Genomic DNA, 20,822 nt, shown 5'->3' with positions numbered 1-20,822 from the left:
AAGCTCTGCCAAGGCTTAGACCTTTTCCTCTGTGACTCTGCTCAACAGAGGTGTCCCCGAACTCCCACTATATGGCCGCCTAGTAGAATCACACAGGGTAAACCACTTCTCTGAAGCTGCAAGAAAACAACCAGGAACTTCTCACCTAGACAAGTCAGCTGCGAGTGAGTGAGGCACGATCCACATTTTCCAGTCAAGTGAGTGGGCTTATCATGGGAGTAGGGGGGAGGGCAGTTCTCTCACATGTTTTTCTTCATGACCAGGTATTTATAAAGCAGTTGGCCACTGTTAGTAGTCTATACCCATGAAGCATACTAATACTCTGAGGCTCACTGGCCACATAAGTGTAGCATCTGTGTCTCAGAACACCACATTTTACTGACAAAATGTCCCAGACTGTTAGTTCAGTGTCAACAAAATCATGGAAGTCAGACTGTGTGTCAGTCACTGTCTCGTTCACGTTGGAGGGAGGGAGTAAGCATGCCCTTTCTGAAGCCCTTGAGTGTTAGGGAAATGAGAGGTGCGGAGGAGGGTAGAGCAGTACAAGGCGGTGGGGAGACAAGGTGGCAACTGCTGCAGCAGGAGGAGAACGGCGGGAGCCAGGACAGGCTCTGGAGGGCAGAGGAGTAGTGCGGGCATCCAGGCCACTTGAGCAGAGACAAAGCCTCCAGGACAAGAGGGCGAGAGTAGAACTGGGAGCACCTTTATTTGGGATTTGACATCTTAAGAAAGGGAATGGTTCCCAGCAGGCATCGGGCCCTGGAGCCTTGCATGAGGCCACACAACTGACAGAGTTGCAAGGGCGGGGGGGCCTTGAGGCAAGGCCAGCCTTGTTTGTGTAGGGGCCTTTTCTCTGGCACCCATACTAAGAACTAAGTAGGAGGGCTGCCTCTAACCTGTGAAGTAAAAGCAAAATAACCAGGTTGTTTAAATTTTAAAACTGACAAAATGAGTACTGCAAAAGAGTACCCATCCCCAAATGTTAACATTATATTGTAGACTATCCCTTAATTTGGGTTTGGCTGATATTCCTCATGAGTCAATGTAGGTGATGCCTTTTTTGGCAAGAAAAAAACAAAAGTGATGCTGTGCCCTTTGCAGTGTGCCCTTTCAGGAGGCACATGAGGTCAATAGCCTCAGTGCTGTTCACAGGTGATCACATGGTTAAAGGGTATCTCCATGTAAAAAGACTGTTTTTGTTACTAGTAAGTCTCAGGGAAGTGAGCATCTTTGTTTAAAAGTCCCCCAAGTGATTCTGTGTATCTCCAGGGTTGAGACAAAGAATGGCAGAAATATATCAGGGTGGATTGAGGAAGTTGAAGATGTTTTCAAGTCTTGTCTCAGTATGGGGGAACTGAAGCTAGCTATTCAGATATGGACCAGAGAAAGAGAGCTAAGGTCTCTGGAGGAAAGTGGAACAGTTTTGGAATATTTGCTGCTGGGAGTGGCCAGTTGTGAAATCCATCCAGTTTGAAGGAATGTTTCTGGCTGAGTGAAGGCAGTTGAACAGCATGAATTTTCGTGAACCAGGTGTATACAGATTCCATCACCTTCTCTACCCTGCGGCTAAAGCAGAGAAAGTTTTCAGTAAAGAACATCCAACGTTGTTTAGGGAAGCAAGAGAACTGGAACTGTGAGCACGGGCAGCCCCGAAACTTGCAGGCTTAGCAAGACAGGTATAACATGACCGTTAAGGAGCCCAGGGGATGAAATGTCATGGTGATCTCAGCAGCTTGACAAGGGTACAGTTGTGAGGAGCTGTAAGTGTGAATAGCTTACTTAGTAGGTGTGAGGGGACAAGCTGGGAGGTGGCAGATAAGGCGGATGTGGTCAGAGAGGCAGAGAACATGTGGGCAGAATGCAGGCTGGCCAGACAGCGGGCGCTGGGCAGGGTCCCTAGTGTGAACGCTGATGAAGGGAACCAAATGAAATGTAAATGAGAACAGCTAAGTTAATTTATTCTGTACGTGGCATCTTCATTAAGTAAATTCTTACTGCATCGCCTTTTCTGGTAAAACACTTCATAAACTTTTGAAATCATGTTTAGTGTAATATATGGTCATTTTTATTTCTTTTTAAAGCTTTTTTTAAAAAATCAACTTGTAATTTATCTATGTAATGGGGAACAGAAATTACACAAATGGTTGAAATATTCATAAAATTAGAAGTCATTAATTGAGATATAAACTTGATTATTCTCATGTATCAGGGCTGTTAATAAACAGTAAAGTTGATGAATTTTAGGGAATTCCTGGTGGTCCAGTGGTCAGGACCCAGTGCTTTCACTGCTGAGGGCACGGATTTGATTGCTGGTTGGGAGCGAGGCCAAAAAAATAAAACTTTAAAAGTTGGTGATTTTTAGTTTTTCTTTTATATCATGCTGCTGATTATCCTATGTGGATGGTGACTAACCATGGAAGTACTCAGGTTTGGAAGTCTCTTGTCCCCAGTGCCATTCTCTACTTTGGAGTAGTTTGAGTCAACCTTTTATCTGTTAAGCCCTATTCTAGTCTTCAGCTTTTTATTTGGCAGTTTTTCAAGGTGTGATTGGTAGACCTATTTACATATGTTGAGCTATATACTTAGTTATTTGTTAGAAATCTTAAAAATGTAGGGAGGGGTGTCGTGTGGGGAGGAGTGAAAGAGGGAAACAGAAGCAGAAGTCAGAAAAGGCAGCTGTTACAAATATAGTGAATACTCGGATCTATTTCTCCCATTTCCTTTGTTATTTTGCTCTTTAAAAAATTAAAATGTGAATTGTAAACCATTCAGACATATCTGAAATACAGCAGGTGCGAAGTAGAGGATTCTTCCCTTCGCCCTAGGCAGCCAGTGCTCAGTCTGGTGTGTGTTCTCCCAGACTGCTGCCTTGGAGGAAACGGGGAGCCGGGTCCCTTGCTCACCACTGTCTCTGCCGGGTAGGTTCCCTTCACTTTTCTTGGTGAGATGCTACAAAGTGTCCTTCCTTCAGGTCCCTGTATCTGCGCTTCTTTTTAAGAGGAATTCCTTGATTTTTATGGTGTGAGGACAGCACATTTCCCTACCTCCGGTGTCCCTCCACATTTTATATCCAGCGATCACGTGCGCTCATGTTCAGACACTAGTCAGGTGTGTACGGAGCCTCTGCAAGAATGGGGCTTCTGATGGGGCAGGAGGAAGCTGACATGAACTGGAAATCACAGGGGAGAGCAGAGTTGCATGCATCGGTGCTGCTGCTGCTAAGTCACTTCAGTCGTGTCCGACTCTGTGCGACCGCATAGACGGCAGCCCACCAGGCTCCGCCATCCCTAGGATTCTCCAGGCAAGAACACTGGAGTGGGTTGCCATTTCCTTCTCCAATGCATGAAAGTGAAAAGTGAAAGTGAAGTCGCTCAGTCGTGTCCGACCCTTGGAGACCCCATGGACTGCAGCCTGCCAGGCTCCTCTGTCCATGGGGGCTTTTCCAGGCAAGAGTACTGGAGTGGGCTGCCATTGCCTTCTCCAGCATGCATCTGTGAGAGACACTGAAAAAGCGGCAGGAGGATGGAGAACGGAACTGACTCAGAAAGACTTCTCTGAGGAGCTGACCAGAGCCACGCAGTGAAGGGGGAGTGGGAGTTGGCTAGCAGGTGGGGCACCATGTGAGCGCAAAGAACATTGTGGGCTCAGGAAACTTTGTGCACAGGGACCCTGAAAGGGGCCCAGTATGACCAGAGCCTTGGTGTGTGGGTAGTGGGGAGGGATTGTAGTGCAGGGTCAGGGCAGAGGGCACACGTCCACCATACAGGGTTTTAGGGGCCACGTCCAAAGGGAATTTTCTGCACCGTAAGAGCAATAGGTAATTGAAATATTTTAAACACAAAGATTTAAGCATTTTAAGAGCTAGTCAGAAATTGTCATCATTTTGTATTGTGAAAAGATCGTTCTGGTTGTGATGTGGAGAACAGACTGTAGGGAATTCAAGTCAGTAGGCTACTTAGTAGTCCAGACAGGAGTTATGGGGACTCCAGCTTGAATGGTGATGTGGGGTCTAAATGGATGGATTTTAGAGATTTTGTGATAAATGAGATGTTGAGGCAGGGCACTGAAGAGGAAAGAGTCAAGGATGAATCTTAAATTTCTCATACGTTATAAGAACATCATTAGTGGTATCTCATTCCCTGAAATAGGGAACAAGGGAAGAACACCAGGCTTTGGGGCAAGACCGTGAGTTCTGTTCTAGATGTGTTAGATCTGAGGTACTTGGAGACATCCAGGTAGAGACACTTGGAGTAGTAGACACTGTGAGTAAACTGCTTAACAGGCTAGGAAGAGAACTAAATTAGAGATAGGAATCTGAGGCCTTTAGGTGTTAATTAAAGTTGTGGGTGTGGATGAGGTCACTTTCGGAGAGATGAAGAATAAGAAGAAGAGGGCCTTGTACTCTGCTTGGAGATAGTCCCAGTATTTAAATGACCCACTCAAGAAGGGTGAGCCAAACGGGAGACAGGAAGACAAGAAAAGAGGGCGCTGGTAAGTCACAGAGCACAGGGAGGCGCAGTTTTAAAAGAAGGGTGTCATCAACAGCTTCAAATGCTGCCAAGAGCTCACATGTGATGAAGACTAAAAATTGTATTTAATGGCAGGCGGGTCCTTGGTGGCTGTCTAAAAGCTGTGAAGTACTAGCTATAGAAGCCACGTGGGATTGGGCTGAAGAGCGAATAGGAAAGAGATAAAGAGATGTGGACTGTAACAGACACAAGGAGACGTTTTGAGAGATTTAATTATGGGTGGGCAGTAGCTGGGGGGCGGGGGCTTATGGGGTCAAAGGAGAGCTTCTTTAATTTTGTTAATGGGAATCTAGATCATATTTAAAGTTGAGTTTGGGAGAGTCAAATGAGAGGGGAGTTGACTATATGAGCTGATAAGATAACAGACAGGATAGATGAGATCCTGAGAAGGGAGGAGGTGAGCGGAATTCAGAAGCCAGGAAGGTTAGTATAGGTAGATGAGTATAATGGTTAGCAGAGGAGAGAATTGGATGTTGTTTTTCTCCCCCCTGTAATTAGGTGATAGTGTCTTCTGCTGAAAAGGAAGAAGCGGGTTTTATGTGTGAATCCAAGGGTGTTTCATCATAGGAGCATCTGTTTCCTTGCTTCTCTCTACTGTCTTTTAAAAACAGCTTTGTTCAGATATAACTTGCATATCACACAGTTCACCCATCTAAAGTATACAGTTCAGTAGTTCTTATTCACAGGTAATATGCAACCACAAACAACTACAGTCAATTTTAGAAATTTCATTACCTCAAAAAGAAACCCCATACCTTTAACTATTCACTCCCCCTTCCCCCAACTTAGTGAATACTTCATTTTTGCTATCGGAAAGCAGAGAGTACAGTCTGAATTCAGATTTAAAATCATATCATGGTTTCAAAGCAGAGTATAAACTGAGACATATGAAGGGTTATTAAGAACCTCAAAACTTTGATCTAGTCAGAGAAGCAGAGAAGGCTAAGCTCTACTCCTTAGAGTCAGTCAGTAAATTCAGCAGATAATATACTCAGAAAATCTACTAAATGTCAAATTATTCCCTGTCAAAGAGAATCATCTTAAGAATAAAGATTAATGAAGTGAAATTGAAAAGGCAACACATAATTAGATTATAAGAGAACATTTACTGTTGAGAAATGATTTTTATCTCCTGGCCCAGAAAAAGTACATTCTAGTTACTTAAAATTTATATATGGGATAATGACGAACTGGTGTCAGATCTAAGACATTATTAGCAGGATACAGTAGTAACAGCAGACTGGAAAATGTAAAGATTTAGTTAATGTTGATACTGAATAAGGATTCATAATGGGATTATTAGGAAGATACAGCATTTAGAAAATAAAGCAGTATAGTAGTCAGTAAAAATCAGCATAGAGTTAAGTAAAGAGATATTGACAAATTAACTTTATTTCCTTATATTCAGGAAATGTGGAGGAAAAGTGTATTCTTATTTTATCAAAGTATTTAACAAAAAGCCTTTTGACTATGATTTGGAAATAAATATAGATGTTAAGTGGCTGAGCAGCCATGCCCAGAGATGATTAGTAGATCATTACTGAAAGGAGCGTGATAATTCAAAGGTATACTGTTAGTCTCCATTCGGTTACTTCCGTTTCAGCATTTTGGTCAACGATAAGGCCATGGGAGGCACGCCTACCTATCAGATTTTCAGATGGTACAAAGATGAGAGCAAGAGCTGACATTTTGGATGTCCTTCACAGTCTGGAACAGTGTTGACTGATGGGCTGGTAATGAGATTAAATTAAATAGTGAGAAGAGTTAAAGCTATCATTGCAGTGTTATTCAAAGAACAGGCTTTGAATGAATAATTGCAAAAATCCTTAAAGGAGCCCTGAACTACATTACATTTGCCACATTTGCAGGGAAGTGGTGGTCTGGTGTCTTCTCCATCATTCCATCAGGATGGAGTTGGAGCATTAGTCTTGCCTTTCTGGGAAGGATAGTTAAAGAAGTTGAGAGGAGGTTTTTCTGGAGATTCTCTATTTAGGAGAGAGAGGCAAGCTGTTCTCAGTGAGTAGTTTTCATGTGGAAGAAAAGTTCGGGTACTGCCATATCTGCCTTGCAGACCCAGGACCAGCAGACACTATAGTGAGGCAGTGTTTGTCTCAACTATAAAATTTTCTAACAGCTTTCTGTTTCTAAAGTCTGCTATTACTGTATTTCTAGATGCTGGAAATACTTAAGGTGAAGCAATGTGATCATTTGGTAAGAAGATTAGAAGGTTGTAAAAGGGAGTACCATGGACATAGATGATTCTTTAGGTACCATGAAGTGCTGATGCCCTCTGAATCTGTGCTAAGTAATCTCCCTGAAGTGTATTTCTGGTCATAAATATTTGTTTATTTAGCTTTTTTATAGCCTTTACGTTTTTCACATAATTTGAATATTCTACTTTGTTGGCTTATTAGCTATGACTGTTTTGGTTTTCTTCACTGTGTGTGTGTTTTTTGGGTGTCTTTTTTAGGACTTACAGTGTATGCTTTTTTAACTTGTGGTTTTTCTTCAAGAAATACTATACTGCTTCATGTACCTCTTCGAGCTATTGTTACCGCATATTCTTGTTCTATATATACATCATAACCCCAGAAGACAATTGCGTTGTTGTTGTGTTAGCCGCTCAGTCATGTCCAACTGTTTGTGACCCCATGAACTACAGCCCACCAGACTCCTCTGTCCATGGAATTCTCCAGGCAAGAATACTGGAGTGGGTAGCCATTCCCTTTTTAGGGGAACTTCCTGACCCAGGGATGGGACCCGGGTCTCCTGCATTGCAGGGAGATTCTTTACTGTCTGAGCCACCAGGGGAGGCCCTTACATATGTCATAAACCCAGAATACAATTGTTTATACTTTAAACAAATGATACTTTAAGCATCATTTTTTTTAAGTTATCTTTTAAAGACTTTTTAATAATGGAAAAATCTTTTAAATTTATCCACATCTCTATTTCCAGTGCTCTTCATTCTTTTCTGTATACAGATTCTCATCTTGAATCTGCAACACTTCCTATAATGGAGGACTGCTGGTGACAAAATCTGTCAGCTTTTCTGTCTTAAAAACTCATTTCACAATGACAGTTTAGTAACTTTAATGATGTTCCTCAACTGTCTTTTGACTTGCATCATTTTTGTCAAATCTGTTGTCAGTTTTTGATTCTTTGTCCATAATGTTTTCCCCCCTCTGGTTGCTTTTAAGATTTTTTCTTCACTGAGTTTAAGCAATCTGTTTTCTCTGTTTCTTGTGCTTAGGATTTTTTTTTTAACTTCTTGGCTCCATGGGATTATAGTTTTCATCAAATTGGGAGAATTTTCAGCCATTGTGTGTTCACACGTTTTGTCTGTCCCTCCCCCTCCTTTGGGGACTATAGCTGTACATGTATTGGGTAGACCAAAAAGTTCATTTGGGTGTTCCTGTACCTTCTTACAGAAAAATCTGAACAAACTTTTGGCCAACCCAATATTAGACTGCCCGCAGTCATCCTATAGCTGACTAATGTGCTTTTTCCCTCCCTCTCTTTGTGTTTCATTTTGGATAGCTTTTATTGCTCTGTCTTCCTATTTACTAACCATTTCTTCCTAATCTGCTATTAATCCCATCTAGTGTAATTTTTATTTCAGAAATTGTAGTTTTTAAGTGTTTAATTTTGGTATTTTTTTTTTAATGCCTTCTGTATCTTTACTTAACATGCTCATTTTTTTCCTGAACGTACTGTCTGTAGTTCTAATAACTTTTAGTGTCCTTGTGTAATTTCTACCTTCGGGGTCACTTTGCAGAGCTGTTACTCTTGACTGGATTTTCTCCCCATTATTGGTTGTATTTTCCAGTTTTGATTCTTTGCAGGCTGGCTTTTGAGTTTTGTTGGAGAGCAGAGTTTAGTCCCAGGCTCATTTTTTATAACAGCAGAGACAAAACCCTTGGGGAGCTCTGCTTGATGCCTGCGACATGAGGTTTTTCCATCACATTGATGGGAGCCTTGCATGAGCTCCGTGACTGTTCCCTGGCCGTGAGTACTTTCCTCACATGCATGTGTTTACCAGTGCTCAGCTGGAGAAGCAGGCAAGCCTTTTGTAGGTCTCTAACACTCTTCAGTGGAGCTCTCCTCTCTGGTCTTTGCCCAGAAAAGGGACCAAGGCTCCTTGTCCTCCACAGATTCCCAGCTCTGTCTGCTCACATGTCCTCCCTGTGTGGTGGTCTAGCAGTGAGCTAGGGCAGTCATGAGGGTCACTTCATTTGTTTCCCTTCTCTCTGGGATCGCTCTCCTGTGCTGCCTGAAGTTCAGTGTTTAAAATTAATTATGTGATAGATATTCTCCCATTTTTTAATCTTTTTCATGGGGATAAGTAAATCTGACCCTTGTTTTGATCTTGGCCAAAGTAGAAGCTTTTTAGCGACTTGTAATATATTGCTGACATTTTAGCTTTGCATTCAGAGCCTCTTTCGGCGTCGTTTCTTCTACCACTCCCTCTCCTGTTGCTCCCTCCACAGCTGTTCTCTGCCTGTCCCTCATCCCCAGCTCGTGCCATGCCTTCCCCTCAGCCTGCTTCTCCCCAGCTGGTTCTTGCTTGCCAGTGTCTTTCCGTTCTCAGGGTCAGCTCTGCCTCTTCCGTGTGGTGTCCCTCCCATTTGAGCAGAACTGAGCCCATTCTCCCTGCTGTCTTTCTGCTCTCACAGCCTTGTTCTCAGTGTTGAGGTGTACAGGTTGTGAAGCTGCTGCCTTCCCTGTTGAACACACACGTCAGTCCCCATGTGTGCACACATGTGCAGTTTTTACTGCTGAGGGCAGGGGTGGGGTGCCCACCTTTGTGTCCCTTCTGTGGGTTTGTAATACATAGAGAAGGTATTGAGCAAATGTAGGCGTGTTATTTATGTTTATTAAAATGAATTGTTCTTCTCCTCTTCCCCCACAATCAGGCTACAGAAGAAGTTTCCAAGAACCTGGTTGCCATGAAGGAAATTCTGTATGGCACAAACGAGAAGGAGCCGCAGACAGAGGCAGTGGCGCAGCTCGCTCAAGAGCTGTATAACAGTGGGCTCCTCGGCACCCTGGTAGCTGATTTGCAGCTCATTGACTTTGAGGTAAGAATCATTTTTTTATTTTTCAAAAACACTAACCATTCATAGTCCTTTTCCTATGCTCTCTCTTCTGAAATGTTTGAATATTCTTGTTCGGCTCTTGGCTCGGGGGTACTGACCAGTAAGCATGTCCGGGCTGCCTGCCTAATTAGCGGGGCTAGGTCAGGAACTCAAGCGTATTGCAGACTTAGGCCATGTCTTTCCCCCTTCTTTGACGACATCATATATGAAGTTTCTTAGGTATTTGTTATACCCTTTCATTCAGGTATATTTATTAAATAGATGCTGTTTTACATAATTCACTGGTCCTTGGCTCTCAATAAATAATCTAAAGAAGACCATAGAATGTTAGAATTTTTGAGCTAGATAAGATCTTGCGTGCATGCTAAGTCGCTTCAGTTGTGTCTGACTCGGCTACCCTGTGGACCGTGCGCCTCCAGGCTCCCCTGTCCATGGGGCTGTCTAGGCAAGAATACTGGAGTGGGTTGCTATGTGCTCCTCCAAGGATCTTCCCTACCCAGGGATCGAATCTGGGTCTCTTAAACACCTCCTGCATTGGCAGGTGGGTTCTTCATCACTAACGCCACCCAGGAATCCCCAGATAAGATCTTAGAGAACATCTAGTTTTTTTGTTTATTTGTTTCTTTAACCTGCTGAAAACTCATTACAGTAGAGATTATGTATGTTTTGTTTGCATGGCAGTGCTTTTAAATATTTAAATTAGGATACCATTAAAACAGCAGGAGATTTTATACACAATTTGGAATTTCTGGCTTCCCTTGAAAAATCTGGCAGCATGGCACCTGTAGCCCTGCATGGCCCTCAGCCTGTGACATGGGCATCCGTACTCGGGCATGCCTCAGACGGCGCAGCTTGCTTTTCTACTGCAGGCCCGCTGCACTCGTTTATATTTCCTGCTCATCCCTGGTCAGGACTTGATATTGTTGCCCAAGTCTATACAGCCAAATCAGGCCATGCTAGATATTTAGTGTATTTATTAGTGAGAAGAATGACCTTGATAACAGTCTTGAGAAAACTCGTCTGAGAAGCACATAGTGAAGGGCTCTGGCATGGTCATGAGCAGTCCCCTCTTTGATGCTCTGTTGTGGGTGTGCTTTGTTTAAACCCTAGTATTTATCATCCTGAGGGGTTGGATGTCTGTGCCCGTTCAGTTCAGTCGCTCAGTCGTGTCCGACTCTTTGTGACCCTGTGGACTGCAGGACGCCAGGCCTCCCTGTCCATCACCAACTCCCAGAGTTTACTCACACTCACTTCCATTGAGTCGGTGATGCCATCCAGCCATCTCATCCTCTGTTGTCCCCTTCTCCTCCCGCCTTCAATCTTTCCCAGCATCGGGGTCTTTTCACATGAGTCAGTTCTTCAAATCAGGTGGCCAAAGTATTGAAGCTTCAGCTACAGCATTAGTCCTTCCAATGAATAGTCAGAATTGATTTCCTTTAGGATGAACTGGTTGGATCTCTTTGAAGCTCAAGGGACTCTCAAGAGTCTTTTGCAACACCACAGTTCAAAAGCATCAATTCTTCAGCACTCAGCTTTCTTTTTAGTCCAACTCTCACATCTATACATGACTACTGGAAAAACGATAGCTTTGACTAGATGGACCTTTGTCTGTTTAGGTACTTGGAAAACCAGGGGAGAAAATGACAGACATCTATAACCAGGTTCAGGCTTCCCAGGTGGCACTAATGGTAAAGAACCTGTCTGCCAATGCAGGAGACATAAGAGGAGTGGGTTCGATCCCTGTGTCAGAAGATCCCCTGGAGGAGGGCATGGCAACCTATTCTAGTATTCTTGGCCTGGAGAATCCCAAGGACAGAGGAGCCTGGTGGGCTACAGTCCATAGGGTTGCAAAGAGTCAGACATGACTGAAGTGACTTAGCATGCACATATAGCCACATTCAGTTTTGGAGAAGGTTGAAGAAAGTGTGGTTCTTAGGTTACTTGAGTGTACTATCAGTAGATAATTAAAAGAGAACAAAATTTATTTCTGTCTTTTAGAACAGACAGAAGAACTTCCCTGGTGGTTCAGTGGTTAAGGCTTTGCCTTCCAATGCAGGGGCTGTGGGTTCAATCCCTGGTTAGGGAGCTAAGATCTCTTACATGCCTAGCGGCCAAAAAACCAAAACATAAAACAGAAGCAATAATGTAACAAACCCAAAGTTTTTTTAATGGACCACATCAAAAAACTCTTTACCAAAAAGAAAGAACAGAACTATGATATTTTCATTTATATAGCTGATTTCATATATTTTTCATAGAGTGTCAAATTCCAGCAACAATTTTTATTTCCACAGCAAAGGTGGGGATGCGTTGGGACCATCCAGTTCCTCCTCCTTTGTCTGCCCAACCTACTCCCCAGCCTGGACCCTGATCTTAATATTCATTTGGGATTTTAGAGACATAAATTTAAAAGAAATGTTTGCCGTTGAGACTGGTTTTCGAGATTGCCGTTACTACCCCTAACCTAGCACAGACCCCAGGGTGATCTCGGTGCTGGAAAGCTTTAATGTTTCCCTCACTCCCCTGCAGACTTGTCAGCCTTGTAACAAGTGGCTATTCTGAAACTCACTTCTTCATTTGTTACTTCCTTGTGCAGCTTTCTTATCAAGACAGTTTCACTATATGAAGTTAACAACCACCTATTTTGTTTAGCAAAGTACAGTGGTGGAACTCTGAACTATTGAGTCATGTGATACTTAGTACCTTAACTGTTAATCGATATAAAATTTTTCCCAAGTAGACCTCGTTTAATAGGAGGAGGTGGGGAATTCCCTGGTGGTCCAGTAGTTAGGACTCTGCACTTTCACTATGAAGAGCTCGGTTCAATCCCTGGTCAGGGAGGTAAGATCCTGCAAGCCACAAGCTGTGCTGCACCTCCCCGCCCCCAAAAAAAATAGGAGGCTATGTCTACATGCCATTAAAGCTCAACTTCTTACAGAATTCTTTCATTTTTATTATAATAGCAGAATACAATTTCTCCTCCCATCACTGTTAAAAGGAAGCTGCATGTATTGTTTATAATACGAGCATCCTATTTGAAGCTCCTTGCTCCCTTTGGATGGGAATCAGATCCCTGAACAATGTAAGCATATAGCAAGGTTTTGTTTTTCATACCTGAGTCAGCATCATTCTGAGAATTAGAAATCACTGAAAATTATGTGTAGTTGAGATTTCACTTTGTCAGCACATTATTCATGTCAAAAATACTTCACTACTAGAACTTGGAAATATAAAGGAAAAAATAAAATTCAGTGTCTATGAATGTTTTAAAGTCAGATACTCAGTCCTAATTATAAATACACAGACCCATGATTTGAGTTTATTTGGGAGGGTGGATGGGCATTGGGTATTTAGTCAGTAACTTGATTTGAATTTATTTGGGAGCGTGAACGGTCTCTGGGTCTTTAGTCAGTACCTTGATTTGAGTTTATTTGGGATCGTGAACGGTCATTGGGTCTTTAGTCAGTACCTTGATTTGAGTTCTGTTTGGCAGCGTGGAGGGCATTGGGTATTTAGTCAGTACCATGATTTGAATTTATCTGGGAGCGTGGACAGGCATTGAGTATTTAGTCAGTATCTTGATTTGAGTTTATCTGGGAATGTGGACAGGCATTGGGTGTTTAGTCAGTACCTTGAGTTTATCTAGGAGCATGGACGGGCGTTGGGTATTTAGTCTGTAGCTTGATTTAAGTTTATCTGGGAGTGGGGACAGGCATTGGGTGTTCAGTCAGTACCTTGATTTGCATTTATCTGGGAGTGTGGATGGCCGTTGGATATTTAGTCAGGCATTTTGCTATTTTTGTCTCCCTAATAGGGCAAGAAAGACGTGGCTCAAATTTTCAACAACATTCTCAGAAGACAAATTGGTACAAGAACTCCTACTGTTGAATACATCTGCACCCAGCAGAATATTTTGTTCATGTTGTTGAAAGGGTATGTATAATATAATAAAATTGATATTTTTTACTTGAAAAATAAAAAGGGAAAGATGATTGTGGGCAAAAGCAGGATGGTGAATGTGGGAAAACATTTTCTCTGCAGTTCCATCAACTCCTTTTCCGGTAGTTCTTGATTACATTTCCCCCCTTAAAATTCAACCTGTGAGCTAAACAGAATTTGAAGATGCCCAGGGGATTTTAAAGTTAGTGACTTATGGGCCTTAAAATCTCAAACCTCAAGAAAAAAATAAGTCCTCTGTGGTCTTTTTTCTGTTCTCTAAGATGTAAAAACCTTAATTGTATGAAATAGCAGCTAAATAAGTTACCGTATACTTAAAGACCTCTTCTTTGGACGTACACGCATGCTGTATGACAGTAAAGGCTGCCTAGTAAATGGAGCGTGGATGCTGTAGCACTTAGCCTTGTTCAGTCAGCAACAACAAAGTACGTGTTTATGATGTACTTCCATTGCTTTACACCTGTGTGTGTCCACCCACTAACCCACTTAGTTTGGTAATCCACAGTGCACCTTCCTGGCATTACTGCTGAACTGAGTAGTCATTTATCTTTGGATAGATGTCAGTTTCCAAAAATAAAAAACCAAAAAAAGCCTTAAAATTGAAATTTTTTTTTTTTAATCCTCCTCTCCCCTCATCACTGATTGGCAAGGTAGCCTCCTGTTGTTTCACACCAGGGTTGTTTGCCAGCTCTGGGTACGTGTGCAGTGGCAGGGTTCTGTTAAATTGGTGGGCAAGCGTTTTATTGGCATGACCTGTTGGCATGAATCAGCTTGCTTTCCTACCTCAGCCTTATAGCTTGCCTCACTCTGATTCATATCTCTGTGGTTTAACACTTCCTCCAAGTTCAGACTTGTTTAGACAGAGCATGCGTCAGTGCCTGTGTTGGATGCCAGCATTCCATTTCCTTCTTTCTAGTTCTAACTATCTATGTTGCTTCTTCAGATGATGCTGTACGGAATTTTTGGCATCCAGTATTTTGTTGTATCAATCCAGAGCTGCCTGTATGAACATGTAGTGAGTAGTCTGAAATTTTGGAGTTCTTGGAGCAGCTTCCGGATGCCTGTGTGTATTTTTAAAGCCAATATTCCTTTTTCCATAGAAAGCAGTGGTTATTAAAATCTGTGAATTAGTTAGCTCTGCCTGGATTCACTGTGACCAGGGGTATGATAGGAACATTGCTGAATGTCATGTAACACTTTTGAGGCACTATTTAAAGAAAGGTTTAAAGATCTCAACTGAGCTGGCCAGAGCAGAAACCTCATCTTAGGGAGGTGAGGAGAAGCAGCATGGAGAAGCCACTGGTGTTGGGACTCCACTCCACCCCTTTTAGTTTTTATTGTGGAAAATATACATAAACTGGGGGATAATATAGCAAGCCCTTTCCTAGCCATGACCAAGCTTCAGCAATTATTAACATCTTGTTGATATTTAACAAATTACTAACATTCCTGTTTCGTCTATTTCTTGCCTCCTGTTTTTCTTCCTCACGTACAACATCACTTCCGTATCATAATCATAATATCACTTAAAAACCTAAGCATAATATAATACCCAGTCAGTGTTTAGATTTCCTTGATTTCCACCAAAAATGTCATTTTTCAGGTTGTTTGAATCAGTCTTCAAGCATGGTCCACAAACTTAATTTGGTTGATATGACTCTTAACTCGCTTTTAATCTATAATAGTTCCTGCCCTCTTCTTTTAATACTATTATTTGTTGAAGCAACTGGGCCATGTGTTTTGTAGAAAAATCTCATGTTTTGTATTTGCATACTGTGGTTTCACAAATAACCATGTTCCTCTATCCTCTGTTTTTTTTGCATTTGGTTAGATTCAGCCTCATTTGAGGGAGTGGGAACAGGAATTCTTCATGGATGGGACTGTGTGCTTCTGTTGGGCAGTGGTGGTTGTCCTTCTTCTGGTGATGTTAGATCACCAGATACAGATGATGTCAGCCTGCCCATTGTAAAGTTCTCCATCAACCCTGTACCTAATGGTTTTACTATCCATTTAGGATCATTCATTTCAGTTCAGTCGCTCAGTTGTGTCAGACTCTTTGTGACCCCATGAACTGCAGCACACCAGGCCTCCCTGTCCATCACCAACTCCTGGAGTTTACCCAAACTCATTTCCATTGAGTCGGTGATGCCATCCAACCATCTCATCTTCTGTCGTCCCCTTCTCCTGCCCTCAATCTTTCCCAGCATTAGGGTCTTTTCAAGTGAGTCAGCTGTTCGCATCAGGTGGCCAGAGTGTTGGAGTTTCAGCTTCAACATCAGTCCTTCCAATCAATATCAAGGACTGACTTCCTTTAGGATGGACAGGTTGGATCTCCTTACAGTTTTTCAAGGAACTCTCAAGAGTCTTCTCCAACACCACAGTTCAAAAGCATGAATTCTTTGGCACTCAGCTTTCTTTATAGTCAAGCTGTCACATCCATACATGACTACTGGAAAAACCATAGCCTAGACTAGACAGACCTTTGTTGGCAAAGTAATGTCTCTGCTTTTTAATATGCTGTCTAGGTTGGTCATAACTTTCCTTCTAAAGAGTAAGCGTCTTTTAATTTCATGGCTGCATTCACCATCTGCAGTGATTTTGGAGCCTAAAAAAATAAAGTCAGCCACTGTTTCCACTATTTCCCCATCTATTTGCCATGAAGTGATGGGACCGGATGCCATGATCTTAGTTTTCTGATTGTTGAGCTTTAAGCCAACTTTTTCAGTCTCTTCTTTCACTTTCATCAAGAGGCTCTTTAGTTCTTCTTCACTCTCTGCCATAAGGGTGGTGTCATCTGCATATCTGAGGTTATTGATATTTCTCCCAGCAGTCTTGATTCCAGCTGGTGCTTCATCCAGCCCAGCATTTCTCATGATGTACTCTGTTGTCTAGGTTCAAAATGGTGATTTCCTAATTTTCTTATTCCTTCTCCATATGTCAAGTGTTTCATGACTTCTGTAGGAAAGACAGAATAGATGCTTGACTCTTTTCTACATTATCATTTTTTAGTATAATCGGTTGATGGCCACTTTCTTAAGTGAGCAATGAGTATGTTATTGTTTTAAGCATCATTATGCATTTAAGCATCAAACCTGAAGTTTAATCAGATCTTAAAATATGTTTGATGTGTCTCAAACCTTTTCAGTCATTATGACCATGTTTTTATGTCCAGATTGCCCCATCTTGGGCTGTTGGGCACTCTTTCAAATTGGCTCCTGTGCCCTCTTGGCAAGACCCCCTTAGTCTTTGATAGCTTCCTTGCTGTCTTGCACAAAACATCCAATGCTCATTTTATATGGGTTTCTTCCTCAGACCTAGAAACAGGCATTTCTTCCAGGGCCCTGTGATTTTTCTGTTTTTCAGAAACTCCATGGAGGTCCAGTGGTTAGAACTCAGCACTTACTGCTGAGGGCCCAGGTTCAGTCCCTGGTCAGGGAACTAAGATCCTGAAAACCATGCAGCACAGCCAAAAAGAAAAAAAAAAAAAAGAAATTTTTCTGCAGTTGTTGATTAATTAGTTTAGACTGTTTCAACACAATGTGATTATCCACTCAGGCTACAGGCATTCTGACGTTAGACATTTTGAGGAGTGACGCTGCCGGTATCAGTGTGCTTTTGGGAAAAACCGTGTTACTTGTGTTAGCCTGCATCCGGAGGCAGTCATTCTTTCACTGGCGATTTAAATGTTAATGTGCTCTCCTGCCTAGCGCTAACAGGTTGTACCGCATAACTGTTTGCCTTGTACTCAGTGGTTTATGGTTTAATCATTTAAGGCCAGCTTGACAAACTGCCATCAGAACCTGCCCGACTTGTTGTACCAAATTGTCTTACCCTTGTCTTTCTCGTCTCCTGCCTGTTTCAGAGCAGCAGAGGAAACTCTGTGGTCAGCCATTTTGTGAGCAGACATTTTAGTCACCTCAGAGCCTGTCACCATTCTAGCTGCCATGCCGCCAGTGACACAGAGGAATGTGGTTTTGGTGGTGTTGAGGGTGTGTGATGAACGTATGTACAATAGGAGGATAGTCCTACCGGATAACACTCCCAGAGGGTTTCGGGGGGGGTAAAATGTGGCTTTAGTCAATAAGGCAACACTTGGTAACAGAGATGGACTTAGGATTGAGGTTCCAGATAGTTTCAGATTTGCATAGACAGAAAAAATAGTAAGAACAGGGGCAGGAATGAACGCAGTGACTGACAACAGTAAGGAGAGAATCGGAAGGTTTTATGGCGTAGTGGGAGATGGTGTTGTACCGGAGGCATTGCTATGATGTGGGGAAGCCTGGATGTGTGTCTATTTAATTAGCAAGAAGAATCATTTTAAGCTCCTAAATTGGAAAGGGCTACTGATACACTTATGTGTCAGATAGATTTGTTAGGACAGAGTTTGAACAAAGACACTGCTTAGGGGCACTCAGGTGACCAGGCATGACTTCATGCAGCACTGGATACAAGAAAATGAAACTGAAATATTGCAGAGGAGCATTAGAAAGGACTGATGACGTTGAAGATGGGAAGGTTGGAAGTAGACAAAGAGGGGAATGTTCAGAACTGTGCTATTTAATACTGTTCTTACTAACAGCATGTAATTATTTATTTTAAATTTAAATGACATTTTAAAATTCAGTCCCTCAGTCATAGTAGCCAAATGTCAAAGATAGAGAACATTTCCGTTATCAAAGAAAGTTCTGTAAGATCTGTTTTAGACCAGGATATCTGAAGCAAAATAGTGATACTGTATTAGACACATCAAGTTTATGGAATTGTCCAAAAGCAACAGAAAATACCTTACTACAGTTCAGGGTGGGTCTGGGCTGGGGCAGTTTAGGAGCCATGGTGGGAACTGTGAGATCTTACGGATCAGAGCAACGGAAGAAAGACTTCAACCAGGCAAGAAATAAGAACAGAGGAGGTAGAAAGGAGAATGGGAGCCTTACTTTCATTTTTTAAAGAAAGAGATGCAAAGGTCTGCATTGTCCAGAATTTGTGTTAGAAGATCATTTGTTTTAGCCCAGAGGTCTTTGGATTCAATGGCAGGAAACTAAAGGCGACTGTGAGTGGGGAAGGAGATGCAGCCTGAGTGTGCAAGTGTGAGAGGAAGTGGAGTGACAGGGTGACGTGTGTGCGCAGATGGCAGACAGAGTCCAGTCCGAGAGGTTTGGTGCACATCAGAATGGAGAAGCCTGCTACGTTGAGAGGAGAATGAGGTTCTCTTTCTGATGGTGGGGAGGGAAGAGACGAGCGACCTTGAGAGGGAGTGGAGGAAGTCTGTGTGGAGAGCTGAGGAGGGGTACATGGAGCCCCTGCGTCCCCTGTGTCCACCTGGGAGCCTCAGCGCGCTCGGTGACATCCTCAAGACCAGGCTTTCAGCTCTGGCGTTTGTGTGTTGCCAGCAGTCTTGGGAGTACTATTTGAGTATTAAACTGAAACAATGAAGTCTAAGTGCTGTATAATTTGACAGACCCATTTAGATCCTGTGAATTTAGGAAACTTATGTTTCCTATTGTTTTTTGATTCAGTGTTTGGTTTTTCTGAAGTGTTGAGAGCACCTCAGGTGAATTAAACCCTCTTTGGAGGTGTGACCCTGAATACCTCCCTTCAAGTCTTTTAACTGAAGGAATGAGCTTTTACCCTCATACTCACTGTCAAGGCTGTTACTTTTCTTTATGGTGAAGTGGTCACCACCCAATGACACATGTGTGCCCCCTCGACTGAGCACATATTCTCCACTGAGAGAGATGCATCTTGTAACCTTTTCTGTCACTTAGTTAGAACATGTGTGAAACTTCCTGTTCTAAAAATCGGAACTGTTGGGAGTTTTAAAAGAACAGTGATGGGTGGGAAAAGCAGTCATGATTGTCTTTTCTTTTTGCAGGTATGAATCTCCAGAAATAGCCCTAAATTGTGGAATAATGTTAAGAGAATGCATCAGACATGAACCACTTGCAAAAATCATTTTGTGGTCGGAACAGTTTTATGATTTCTTCAGATATGTCGAAATGTCAACATTTGACATAGCTTCAGATGCATTTGCCACGTTCAAGGTAACAAAAACTATAGAATTCCAAATATATGTACAAGTGAGATTAACAGGTGTGCTGTTCTTTGCTAAACTTTCTGTACCCTCCAAATCTACACACGACTGCCCTCTAGTGGGAAAACATGTATTTTATATGTGTGTTTGTGACTCAGGTATGTGCAGTAGAGTCACAGCTTTAATAGGTTGGAAAAGTTAAGACTCTGAAGTCTGTCTAAAATGCATAAGTCCTGTATGGTCAAAGGTACACTTTTCTGTTAAATTCCCCATCAAATACAGTATATAGATATACAGTATATGTGAAAATCAGATTTGTCTCCTGTGTTGAAACACAGTGTAGCAGTTTCTTTGGTTAAGCGTCACACAGAGTAGTTGGCTTCCGTTCAGGGCTATATCATTTTGGAATGCACATACCTTTAAATACTAGAACCACCTTCGGGACAGATCACCCTGTTGTGAACAGGCCCAAGGGCACAGTGAGCTGCTCTCTCCCGTCTCATGCTCAGGCCCGAGCTGCTTATTAAACTCAGGGTGGAGAGGGTGCAGAATCACCAGCAGCGTCCCTCCCTCCCCTGCCTGCCTTAGCCCCTTTTGTGTGTTTGTATAAATTAAAGACACGTGATATGGCATCAGTGTACGGCATGCACATTTGTTTTGAATTGCAAGGTTCTGTGCTGTTTAAATTATGTGAATAAAGCAGTAATGTTTGTTAGTGCTTTTTACAGTAAGAGCAAGCCTTTATGTGCTGTTGTTGTTCAGTCACTAAGTCGTGCCCAACTCTTTGTGACCCGATGAACTGCAGCACACCAGGCTTCCCGCCCTTCTCTGTCTCCCAGGTTTGCGCAGACTCATGTCCCTTGAGTCAGTGATGTCATCTAACTATCTCATCCTCTGTGTGATATGTTAACATTCCCTTATATACAATGTCTGACCTCATAAGTGAGTATTTAGAACTGCAATTTCAATATATTCAGAATTTAATAGTCTAACATAGACTACTGTGCTTACAAACCATAAACACTGTTACAGTGAGAAGTGGCCACTGTTATTGTGAAGGTTCAGTTTTATGTGTAAAGACCCATTTAGACGATGAGCACGTCCCTTGGTCTTTGAATAAAATGTGTTCCTCCAGTAGAATGAATACCCTTAAGATAGGGTGAAAGCCTGGAAGCCTAGGGTTTCACATTGAATGAGAATAAGGTA

General features: G+C 42.4%; 1 protein-coding gene across 2 annotated transcripts in view; it reads left to right on the top strand.

The window, feature by feature from the left end:
- The window catches only part of CAB39 (calcium binding protein 39), a 92,646-nt gene that overhangs the window by 54,371 nt on the left and 17,453 nt on the right, over positions 1–20,822 (top strand). For both annotated transcript variants that reach the window (XM_043909722.1, XM_043909723.1), the window contains exons 3-5: positions 9,446–9,610; positions 13,443–13,561; positions 19,458–19,626. In XM_043909722.1, coding sequence (XP_043765657.1) covers positions 9,446–9,610; positions 13,443–13,561; positions 19,458–19,626 — 453 coding nt within the window. The remainder of the gene's footprint in view (positions 1–9,445; positions 9,611–13,442; positions 13,562–19,457; positions 19,627–20,822) is intronic.

The sequence above is a fragment of the Cervus elaphus genome, chromosome 8, assembly GCF_910594005.1.
Source record: "Cervus elaphus chromosome 8, mCerEla1.1, whole genome shotgun sequence".
Lineage (NCBI taxonomy): Eukaryota > Metazoa > Chordata > Mammalia > Artiodactyla > Cervidae > Cervus > Cervus elaphus.
Note: the sequence above shows the minus strand (reverse complement) of the source record. Positions and strands in the feature narration are given on the sequence as shown.